Consider the following 12,490-nt stretch of genomic DNA (forward strand, 5'->3'; position numbering starts at 1 on the left):
AACATTATGATGAATAACTGTGCCTTAATGAAGAAAAAAGAAGACATCACCATTTGCCTCACAGCATATGTTGTTTCTAGAAGAGATGATAATCAAAATCAAAATCTAGCAATTTTTTATTATAGAAGAGAGTCAGTGATGATATATATAATAAGTCTCAGAATAATGTGTGTTTGCTTTTTAATGACTCTATCACCCTACAGTTTATTTTTTGGAGCACAGAAATTAAATGTGACAAAGCAAAAAATAACAGCTGATACTAGGATTTTTTACACTTTTATATTTAGCACATATTGTGAAAAAACCCTGAAGTATTTCTCACTGCTTAAAAATTAACTTTTTATGTAATATATTCCAAGCATACTAAATTACAAGTTCAATATATTCCCAATGATGTGTCTAAGCAATGTATTTGAGCATTATAAACTGAAATGCTGTTGAAGAATGATTTGTGAAGGATATTACCTTTCTATAATCAAAAACAAGCAACAAGCATTACAGTATGACTACATAATTGAAATATCAAAGATAGGAAAATTCAAAAAGAACATAAAATGCACATCTTTCTGATATTCTTTTGGCACAACTACTTTCAAAACACATTACTGAGAGTAAGGAGACTCTTGATATTTGAGATGGATGTAATCAAGGACTTTCTGAACCTAAAATGGTACAAGTTCCACTAAACACATCCACTTCAGAAAAATTACTGGGTACCCAATGAAAACAAGAAAGTCACAAAGCCTCATAAAAATGCAGGTGTTAGGTGGTTCTTTGTGTACTTAGAAGATATTCAAAATTTTGCCTAAAAAATTATGAACTCCTTCATCATGGACCTTGCAACTTGTTAATAGTCAAAGCTGTGACTGTTAAACCCTCAAATGTCAAAAGGCTGCTCTAAATATTTGAGAAAGGAATGATGAATGAGAAACGAATTCAAAAGATGTTCTAAGCACCGTATCAACATGAGACTCGTGACCTAAAAAACAGCACTTCTCCTGAACATTTCCCCCTAGGGAATGAAAACTTAAGTTCGCATAAGACCTATACACAAATGTTAAAGTGGCTTAAATTTATAATCACCAAAAACTGGAAACACAAATATCCTTCAACCAGTGAACCAAAGAACAAGAGGACTTACCAAGTTCATTGAGACTCTGAGCAGCTTTTGTTATCTCTCTACTTCCCCCCTGCAGCTGTCCTTGGAGTCTCTTACTGAGATATAAGATGCGAATGATTCTCCGAAGCAAATCACAGGCAACCTGTGAAATGTTAAGTAAGTAAAGTCAATCCATGAAATTTTATGACTATGTGAATCTGTTTAATCTTTCCAGATGCTAGAGATTCAATGTCCAGGCAAGACAGAGCTCTGACCAATTAAAGCAGAATCAGTTTTTTTGTTTTTTTTTAATATCCTTATGCAGACCCAGTGTATAGCCAAGGTCGACAACCACTGGGCTAGGGCTGCTTAGCTTCCCACTACTGTCCCTTACTGTTCCTTAGTTTATTGTTCCTACATCCCTAGGGGAGCAGACTTACTAGACCTTGAAGAATAAGCATGCCCTTAATTGATTCTTCCTAATTTATCATTAATGACTAAATGTAAAAGAGAAAGCTATTTTAAAAACAAACCTATCATTTGTATGTCACCTTCTATTCCCTTTTCTGTTATTACATCCAATCCTGGGTCTTTACCTATCCAAAAGACTACGACATGAAATAATGACTCATGTATTTCTAGACAGAGGTAATCCAGGGTGACTGCCAGGGGAGAATGACAAGAAAGGAGATTGATGGAGTAACATATATGTAATTACCTTCAGCTTCAGTGGTGACAATAAAAAAAAAAAAGAGACAGTCTATGTTGCTACATCACAGCCATCTTTGCATGATCCTGAAGCTGGATGAAGCAACAACATCTCCCATCTAAGGAGGAAAATCCTAACTGGTGGCAATAATAATTAAAAGCCCTAGGAAGACAGGGTCCCTGAGGCGTCAACTATAAACATTTTTTCTGAATGAAACACACATACACCTTAGAGCCACACACAGCCCCACTTGTGCACGTATAACATACACAAATGTACAATCAAATATGTGTTTACAAACATATGTAAATCAAAGCAGCCAAATACTAAACATGTTTACCTGACTGCTTTTCTGAGTAACAACAGTCTGAAATACTTAAAATAATAAAATAATGTCAAGAAACCCCCCCCCCCCGAAAACTGGAAGATTTAGGCATCTTAATCTTTTAGTTAAATTTGATTTATTTTCTGAATAGGTCATGGAAGCATATAATTCAAAATTCAAAAGATCAGAAGATAAAAAGTCACCATCATATTTCTATGTCTCAACTATGTAGTCACCAAAAACAACCACTATTATCACTTTCTTGCTTGTCAGAATTCTACTTTTAGATGTACTATTTGGAATGTAAAATCCCAAGCAATCATTCCTCTTTTAAGATTCTAAACACATCATGAGGAGAAATACCAGATCTTATTTTAGCCTAATCAGCATGAACTGTCCTTCCAGAATTCCATAATACCTAAACCAATAAAGGATATGCCCTCAAACATGAAAGCTTTGAGCTTATTTCTAATGCTTTTCTGTTTAACCATACTTAATCTGTCACCAAGTCTTACTGATTATTCTTTTGTTGCATAATACAATAGTTATTTTACCTCTATTCCCAAAAGCATCACCCTAATCCAAATCTTTACCACTTTTATCTTAACACTGTGGTCTCCTGGGTAGCTTTTCAATCTCCTGCTGAAATCCATCTTGCTGGCTTTATCGTCTTAGAAACAGTTTTCAGCACTTTAGCCCCCCTTTTAATAAATTTCAGTGGCTCTCTACTAACAGATTATGTTGAATTCAACAGCATTTAATAAAATCCTCAGTCATCACATCTTAGATAATCTATAAGGCACCAACTCGCACCATTTCCTAATATAGTTGCTTTCACTCCAATCAATTTCCTTTTCTTCTTTATTTTTTATTTCATACTTTTATCAGCAAACATAATACAAACAATTATTCAGCATTGCCAAGAAATGATCTATCAAGACAGAAAAAGACACAGAGGAATCCTGAATGCATTTTACTAAGGGAAGGAGTCAATCTGAAAAGGCTATATATTATATGATTCCAACTATATGACTCTTGAGAAAAGACACAACTATGGAGACAGTTAAAAAGATGAGCCGTTGCCAGGAGTTGGGAGAATAAAGAGTCAAAGTATAGAGGATTTTGAGGGCACTGAAAATACTATATAAAGATGGATGTGTGCTATGTCATTTTAGTTGTGTCTGACTCTTTGCAACCCTATGGACTGTAGCCCACCAGGCTCCTCTGTCCATGCGATTCTCCAGGTAAGAATATTGGAATGGGTTGCCACACCTTCCTCCAGGGGATCTTCCCGACTCAGGGGATCGAACTCACATCTCCAGCAGCTTGTGCACTGCAGGCAGATTCTTAACCACCAAGCCACCAGGGAAGCCCCATAGTGATGGATATATGTCCTTATGTATTTTGCCAAAGCCATAGAATATATACTGAGAGGACTATGGACTTTCATAACGATGTGTCAATGTAAGTTCATCATTTTTTAACAAATGTGCCACTCTGGTGATACATGTTGACTAACAGGGAGGCTATGCCTGTGTGGGGGCAAGGGATACATGGGAAATCTATATCTTCCTCTCAATTTTGCTATGAATCTAAACTGTTCTTTAAAAAAAACAGTATTTAAAAATATATTTAGATATAATACATACAGAAATTAAATAAATCCACTTGGAACTACCATGTGGATCAGGAAACAAAACGTGCTCTGCCACTACATAAGCCCTCCATGTGGTTGCTGCTGCTGCTCAGTTGCTTGGCCAGGTCTGACTCTTGGCGACCCCATTGACTGCAACACGCCAGGCTTCCCTGTCCTTCACGGTCTCCCAGAGTTTGCTAGAACTCATGTCCATTGAGTCGGTGATGCCATCCACCATCTTGTCCTCTGTCGTCCCCTTCTCCTCCTTCCTTCAATCTTTCCCAGAATCAGGGTCTTTTCAAATGAGTCAGTTCTTTGCATCAGGTAGTCAAAGTATTGGAGCTTCAGATTCAGTACCAGTTCTTCCATCAAATATTCAAGGTTGATTTCCTTTAGGATGGACTGGTTTGATCTCCTTGCAGTCCAAGGGACTCTCAAGAGTATTCTCCAACACCACAGTTCAAAAGCATAAATTCTTTGGTGCTCAGATTTTTTTAAGGTCCAAACTCACGTCCATACATGCTGCTGCTGCTAAGTAGCTTCAGTCATGTCCAACTCTGTGCGACCCCACAGACGGCAGCCCAGGAGGCTCCCCCATCCCTGGGATTCTCCAGGGAAGAACAGTGGAGTAGGTTGCCATTTCCTTCTCCAATGCAGAAAAGTGAAAAGTAAGAGTGAAGTCGCTCAGTCATGTCCGACTCTTAGCGACTCCATGGACTGCAGCCTACCAGACTCCTCCGTCCATGGGATTTTCCAGGCAAGAGTACTGGAGTTGGTTGCTCCACATCCATATGTGACTACTAGAAAAACCACAGCTTTGACTATATGGACCTTTGTTGGCAAAGTAATGTCTCTGCTTTTTAATATGCTAAGTTTCTCATAGCTTTTCTTCCAAGGAGCAAGCGTCTCTTAATTTCATGAATGCAGTCACATTCTGCAGTTATTTTGGCACCCAAGAAAATAAAGTCTGTCACTGTTTCCATTGTTTCCCCATCTATTCACCATGAAGTGATGGGACCAGATGCCATTTTCTTATTTTTTTCAATGCTGAGTTTTACACCAGCTTTTTCACTCTCCTCTTTCATTTTCACCTGGAGGTTCCTTAGCTCCTCTTCACGTTCTGCCATAAGGATGGTATCATCTACATTACTGACATTTCTCCCAGCATTCTTAATTCTAGCTTGAGCTTCATCCAGCCCAGCATTTCACATCATGTACTCTGCATATAAGTTAAATAAGCAGGGTGATAATACACAGCCTTGACGTATGCCTTTCCCAATTTGGAACCAGTCTATTGTTCCATGTCTGGTTCTAACTGTTGCTTCTTGACCTGCATACAGGTTTTGCACGAGGCAGGTCAGGTGGTCTGGTATTCCCATCTCTTGAAGAATTTTCCACAGTTTGTTGTGATCCACAGAGTCAAAGGCTGTGGTGTAGTCAATGAAGCAGATGTTTTTCTGGAACTCTGTTGCTTTTTCTATGATCCGATGGATGCTGGCAACTTAAACTCTGGTTCCTCTGCCTTTTCTAAATCCAGCCTGAACATCTGGGAGTGCTCAGTTCACATACTGCTGAAGCCCAGCTTGGAGAACTTTGAGCATTACTTTGCTAGCATGTGAGATGAGTGCAACTATGCTGTAGTCTTTGGCCACCTCATGCGAAGAGTGACTCACTGGAAAAGACCCTGATGTTGGGAGAGATTGGGGGCAGGAGGAGAAGGGGACGACAGAGGATGAGATGGCTGGATGGCATCACCGACTCGATGGACATGAGTTGGAGTAAACTCCAGGCGCTGGTGATGGACAGGGAGGCCTGGCGTGCTGCGATTCATGGGGTCGCAAAGAGTCGGACACAACTGAGCGAATGAACTGAATTGAACTGATGCTGTAGTCTGAACATTCTTTGGCACTGCTCTTCTTTGGGACTAGAATCAAACTGACCTTTTCCAGTCCTGTGGCCACTGCTGAGTTTTCCAAACTTGCTGACATTTTGAGAGCAGCACTTTCACAGCATCATCTTTCAGGATTTGAAATAGCTCAGCTGGAATTTCATCACCTCCACTAGCTTTGTTCATAGTGATGTTTTCTAAGACTCACTTGACTTTGCACTCCAAAAGATGTCTGGCTCTAGGTGAGTGATCACACCATCGTGGTTATCTGGATCATTAAGATCTTTTTTGTATAGTTCTTCTGTGTATTCTTGCTACCTCTTAATATCTTCTGCTTCTGTTAGGTCCATACTGTTTCTGTCCTTTATTGTGCCCATCTTTGCATTAAATGTTCCCTTGATATCTCTAATTTTCTCGAAAACATTACTTAGTCTTTCCCATTCTATTGTTTTCCTCTATTTCTTTGCATTGATCACTTAGGAAGGCTTCCTTATCTCTCCTTGCTATTCTTTGTAACTGTGCATTCAGATGGGTGTATCTTTCCTTTTCTCCTTTGCCTTTCACTTCTCTTTTCTCAGCTATTTGTAAGGCCTCCTCATATAACCATTCTGCCTTTTTGCATTTCTTTTTCTTGAGAATGGTTTTGATCACCACCTCCTGTACAATGTTATGAACCTCCTAGTTTTTCAGACACTCTGTCTACCAGATCTAATCCCTTGAATCTATTTGTCACTTCCACTATATAATCCTAAGGGATTTGATTTCGGTCATACCTGAATGACTTAGTGGTTTTCCCTACTTTCTTCAATTTAAATACGAATTTTGCAATAAGGAGTTCATAATCTGAGCCATAGTCAGCTCCCAGTCTTGTTTTTGCTGACTGTATAGAGCTTCTCCATCTCCGCTGCAAAGAACATAATCAATCTGATTTCCATATTGACCATTCTGGTGATGTCCCTATATAGAATCGTCTCCTGTGTTTTTGGAAGAGGGTGTTTGCTATGATCAATGCATTCTCTTTCAAAACTGCTAACCTTTGCCCCGCTTCATTTTGTACTCCAAGGCCCAACTTGCCTGTTACTCCAGGTATCTCTTGACTTCCTACTTTTGCATTCTAGTCATGACATCCTCCATCCAACCTCCCTACTTCCCCCAGCCCAAGAGAGACATCATTCTGGCTTTTGTGGTAATCATGTCCTTATTTTCATTTATAGCTTCATCACTGAAGTGTATATACCTAAATGCTATAGTTTAATTTGGCTCTTTTTAAATCTATATAGATTCCCTTAGCATCTTTTTTCCTTTGCAATCTGCTAAATAGCTTGGATCATCTGTCCTATACAGTTTCCCACAGACTGGGTTTAGTTGATTACTGTCTTCTAGTTTAACAACTCCCTGTATCTTCTATATTCCCTAAACATTAGTGGTTGGATGTAAGCCGCTTCATCAGATTCAGGTTAGTATTCTGGGCAAATTTATTCATTACTGCTGGTAGCAACACAGATACTCAACATCAAAATCCATTAAAACATAATTTACAACAGACAACAGATATAGAGAACACATGTATTGATACCAAAGGGTAAAAGAGGGGGTGGGATGAGTTGGGAAGTTAGGAGTGACACACGCACACACTACTAGCAGATCACTACTGAGAACCTACTGTCCGGCACAGGGAACTCTCCTCAGAGCCCTGTGAGGCCTAAATGGGAAGGCAATCCAAAAGAGGAGGGGTACACTAGGAGACACAGGAGATGCGGGTTCAACCCCTGGGTCAGAAAAGTCCCCTGAAGAAGGAAATGGCAACTCACTCCAGTTTTCTTGCATGGAAAATCCCACCAACAGAGGAGCCTGGGGGGTTACAGTCCAGGGGGTTGCAAAGAGTCAGACACAATTTAGCGAATAAACCCCCACCACCAAGTATATGTATGGCTGTCACTTTGCTGTACGGCAGAAACTGACAGCAGTATAAAGCAACTATACTTCAATTTATAAAAAAAATAATAGTAATAATTATGACTGCAAAATGGTGTTACTCCAGTTTTATCATTTTGTCTTTATCTTCTAGCATATAAAATGTCTCTATTAGAAGAAGCTTTACCTCATCTATATTAGTTTATCCAGTGGTATTGTTCATACAGAAAAGTAAGAATTATCACTGGGTTCCTTCCATTGGTATATCAACAGTTTATCTTCCTAATAGCCACAAAAGATGAACAAATAAGTTCACTGTTTTGGATATCATTATGAACTCATAGATTTAAAGATAATAAAAAGATGTGAAGTCACTGTAGCTCTTATCCTTACAGGTACTCACCATGTCCCAGTTTTGGCCCTGGGAGCCCCTGAGGCTGATCGCTTCTATGACCTGTCTGAGACTGAGAGGTTTCCTGGGATACAGGTATTGCAGTGTTAAAACTGACACGGCTGGTCAGCCTAGCGCCTACTCAAGGTGGCTCCTGAATCCTTTGGTGATGACTCTACTTAGTGGTTATTGATAGTTTCCTCGGGATATACAGGTATAAAAATATTATAATGTATATTGCATGTCCCAGATCTGGAATCAAAGATTTATCAAAGAAGCCCTGATATCCTTTAGAAGTCAGCAGCATTTGAAGACCATGTTGGGGGAACCAGATCTGCTCATTTCTGAGACTTCGGAGTAGACATAGTTAGGAAATGTTGAAATTAAAATACCACATAAATATTCATTTGCTTGATTCCACGATACACATAAAACAGTCCCAGATTAACATTATACATATATACAAAAATATACACATATGATGTGTACACTATTTTAAGATAAAATTAGAACATCTCATGAGTTTACACTGATACTTCCACTTAAATAGAAACACAGAGTATTTACTTAATCTTCTAAATTACATCTGTAAATTATTTCTTCCACAGAGACTCCTGGCTCCAGAGATATCAGAGATAACAAAATATGTATAATTATTCATTTGCTTTGCTGCATGATACAAACATTACCTGAACTCTAAATTGAAACTACAAATAAAAATATGACTGAAGAAAGTTTAAAAAAACTGTTCCCCACATACTCTCCCCACGATGTCTTACAGTTGAATTTTATTTGTCAAAACATACACCCAGGGACTTCCTTGGAGGTCTAGTGGTTTGGAGTCTGCCTTTCAGCATGGGGGATGGCAGTTCGATCCCTGTTAGGAGAACTAAGATTCCACATGCTGCAGGGCAACTAGGCCCATGCACCACAACTCCTGAGCCTGCTCACCTCAACTAGAATGAAGCCTGCGCACCGCAAGGAGACATCTCACGTGCCACAAGACCCAATGCAGCCAAAAATAAACAAATAAATATTTTTTAAAAGCAACATACAGCCATTACATACTACTTTATATCCCCCATTTAAGCCTCTTTCTTACTGTCATTGCTAGTTTTTACTTTGAAGCTTCTCTAGTCATTTTGATTGTCTCAAGTATATCATCTATCTGAGTCCTAATAAAAGGTTATAGGAGCAAAAGTCCCTGGATTCTATGAGGACGGCAATCTCTATAAATCAGTTCAGCTATTAAATCCATTATCTTTTGCTGCATAAGAAACCAGCCCAAAACATAGTGGTTTAAAACGATTTGTTCTTCCCCACAACTCTGTGAGTCAGGAATTCAGGCAGGGCTCATGTGCTTCGTGTGGTATCCCCAGGATTACTCACTCTGCTACCCCCTGCTAACCACAAGGCTTGCCTCCCCCGTCGGTGCCTCAGCGCTTCTCTGCCCTATCTCCCCACCACCAGCATGTGCCATCTCACACCATGATGGTCTCACAACGACTGGACTCTCAACGGAGTGGCTCTCCCAGAGCACAGACAAGCTGCTGTGCCCCTTGAATGCTAGCTCCCAAACGAGCCCAGCGTGACGCCCCCCAGCAGCGGTTCTCCCGTTTTGCTATCCTGCCTACTCTCAGTGCTTTCAAAGTGTTTAGAGACACTGGCGTCTTACGCTGCTGTTGTTATCGTCCCTCTTCCTTCCTTCCTTCCTTCGTTTCTGGTATATTACTTGTTTAGTGGATAATTATTTATAAAGCCAGTTAACTAAATCATCAAAACACAGAACAATGCAGGTAAAATTATTTGACATCATTATCAATTGAAAACTAAAAAGAATCCTATAAAAGTATATGGTGAAAACCACATACATGTAAAAAACATGAACATAAAAAGAGAAAAGGTTTTATGAACCCTTTTCTCCTCCTCCATACCAACATTTTCTCAAACTTTCTTACTTATATAATTTCAAACTCAAAAAACTAAATTAAAAACCTTAAATTGGAAAGCTAATATATGTGACTTAAAAAGTAAAATGATAAAAAGTGAAAAAAATTAAAAAGATAAAAAAACTTATATGCACAAATGTGAATTATACCCCAATAAAGCTGTTGTATTTTTCAAAACATGTGATTAAAAGTGTTAAAAACATAAGATTTGAAAGTTTAAAAACTCATTTTCTTATATAACATAAAAGTTAAAAAAGCTTATATAGTCTATGTAAGGGATAATGAGCTCTTAAATTTTCCTTTCTGAAAAACTCTGAGGCAGTTCATAAGCAAACAACGTTACTAAAAAGAGCTAAGATAGAGATGATTCTTGGGGTGATAATTAAATTCAACTCATGTTTTCATGTATATAGATGAAGTCAGAAGCTTCTGCTCAGAGAAAGAAAAAGCCTTCTGGAAAGAGTGAAGTGGGGATAAAAAGCAAAAAAAAATTAAAGGTAGAAGTACTTTCTTCTAATTGAGGGTACAGCATAGTGATATTATGTTCAAGGCAAAAACAAGTTCAGAGCTATTTCTTTCTTCTTCTTATATCACATGCATTTAAATGAATTAAGAGCTCAAAGAATAAAAAGATTAAACAGGAACACTAAAGTTTCTCCAAAATTTAAAATGGAAATGTCTAGACAAAGTAAACAGAATAAAAATGGTTAAAACATAAATAAAATTCCAAAGAGCCCTTGGACTTCAAAGCAGTTTGAATTTCCATGATGAGCATCCCTCTTACAGGTAAGACTCATCCTAGGGTAGGAGTCAATTTAGGAAAAATTAAATACTAGAAATAAAGATATCAAAATGTACCTGGCATATTTTTCTTTTCTTTTTCTCCCTTCTTCTCTTTCTTCCTTTATGATAAATTTACCAGATACTCAACTCAGTTGCTGCTATACAGTAGCATATTTTTTACAATAAGAGTATAGAAAATAACGCTAATAAATATAAAAAGTGTTTATTTTAAATACAAATAATCCTGACCTCACACTAACATAACCATAAGAATAAAAGTATTCATAAAAGAAACTATCAGTGTCACAGAATCACAGCATTTTAGAGCTGGAAGAGAATTCACAGCTCCAGCCCAAACTCTCACTGTATAAAGATAACACACCACCAAGAACAGCACAGCAAATACAGTAGTTATGCAAAGTGAAATGTGTATTCTAACCTTGTTGTGGTAATCATTTTACAATATACACATCTACCAAATTATCACACTGTGTATCTGAAACGTACACATTATATGTCAATTGTATCTCAAAGCTACAAACAAAAAAATACTAAAGTTTGTTCATGACCATGAAGCTAGAAGGATGAAGAGTGTAGTCAGGTCTCATGACGCCTAGTCCAGTGCTCTTCATCCATGCTTTACGAACCTAGATTTGATTTTAACTTTTCTACCTACAAGCAAGTGTCTGAAAACCAGGAGTCATACTTTCTACTTTTTTACATATTCCATACAATCAAAATCACAGAATACCAAATTTAACGAAAGAAACTCAGTCTCAGTCTGAACACTGCTGCATATTAGCTATATGAACTTCGGCAAGTAACTTTCAGAACCTAAGTTTTTATTCACCCATAAAGTGATGAGATATGTAACTTCTAAACACAATTATTGAATTAGAATACTTGAAATTTTTCATCAAGTCCCACATAAATTTGAAAAAAAATTTTTTTATCATGAATACCAAGTGAGGTAGCAAAAATGAGATTCTTAAAACTTACTGTCAAAAGACTGTACTAAACAAAGAGGGGAAACAAAGTGCATGATGCTGCATTTCGTAACCATTTAATATGGTACATAACACTATTTTACCGCTTCCCAGGAGGCACCAGTGGTAAAGAACCCGTCTGCCACTGTAGGAGACATAAGAAATTCAGGTTTGACTCCTGCATCAGGAAGATCTCCTGGAGGAAGAAATGGCAACCCACACCAGTATTCTTGCCTGGAGAATACCAAGGACAGAGGAGCCTGGCGGACTACAGTGCATGGGGTCGCAAAGGGTAAGACAGGACTGAAGCAACTTAGCACACACACGCATCAAACACTGTGCTAAAGTGAAAGATCCCTAAAACAAACCAGAGGAAATCTACAGATTACCTTCAAAAGACCAGGTCAAAATGACAGTTTCTCAACAACTAAACTGGAAGCCAGAACAGAATTGAGTTATATATGACACCTATAGAAAGTAACAAGGAAGGGAGGGAGGAAGGAAGGAAACAGAAAAATAACTTAAAAGGGACCAAAAGATTTGAAAAGACATGTCTCCAGAGAAGATACACAGTGACCAACAGGCACAATAAAAGATGCTCAGTATCACCAGTCACTTGGAAAATTTGTATCAAAATAATGAGATACTATTTCATAACTGGTAGGATGGCTATATTAAAAAGAAAACAAGTATTGGCAGGAAAGGAAAAAATTGAAACCCTCACACAGAGCTGACAGGAATGCAAAATGGTACAGCTTCCTTGGAAAACACTTTGGCACTCCCAAAATGTTCTCTTTTATATTGAGATAT

General features: G+C 38.1%; 1 protein-coding gene across 1 annotated transcript in view; it reads right to left on the reverse strand.

The window, feature by feature from the left end:
* The window catches only part of COG5 (component of oligomeric golgi complex 5), a 272,387-nt gene that overhangs the window by 239,249 nt on the left and 20,648 nt on the right, over nt 1–12,490 (reverse strand). Inside the window, exon 6 of the mRNA XM_061165241.1 lies at nt 1,142–1,262. Within this exon, the coding sequence (XP_061021224.1) occupies nt 1,142–1,262 (121 nt within the window). The remainder of the gene's footprint in view (nt 1–1,141; nt 1,263–12,490) is intronic.

This window comes from Dama dama, chromosome 18 (genome assembly GCF_033118175.1).
Source record: "Dama dama isolate Ldn47 chromosome 18, ASM3311817v1, whole genome shotgun sequence".
Classification (NCBI taxonomy): Eukaryota; Metazoa; Chordata; class Mammalia; order Artiodactyla; family Cervidae; genus Dama; species Dama dama.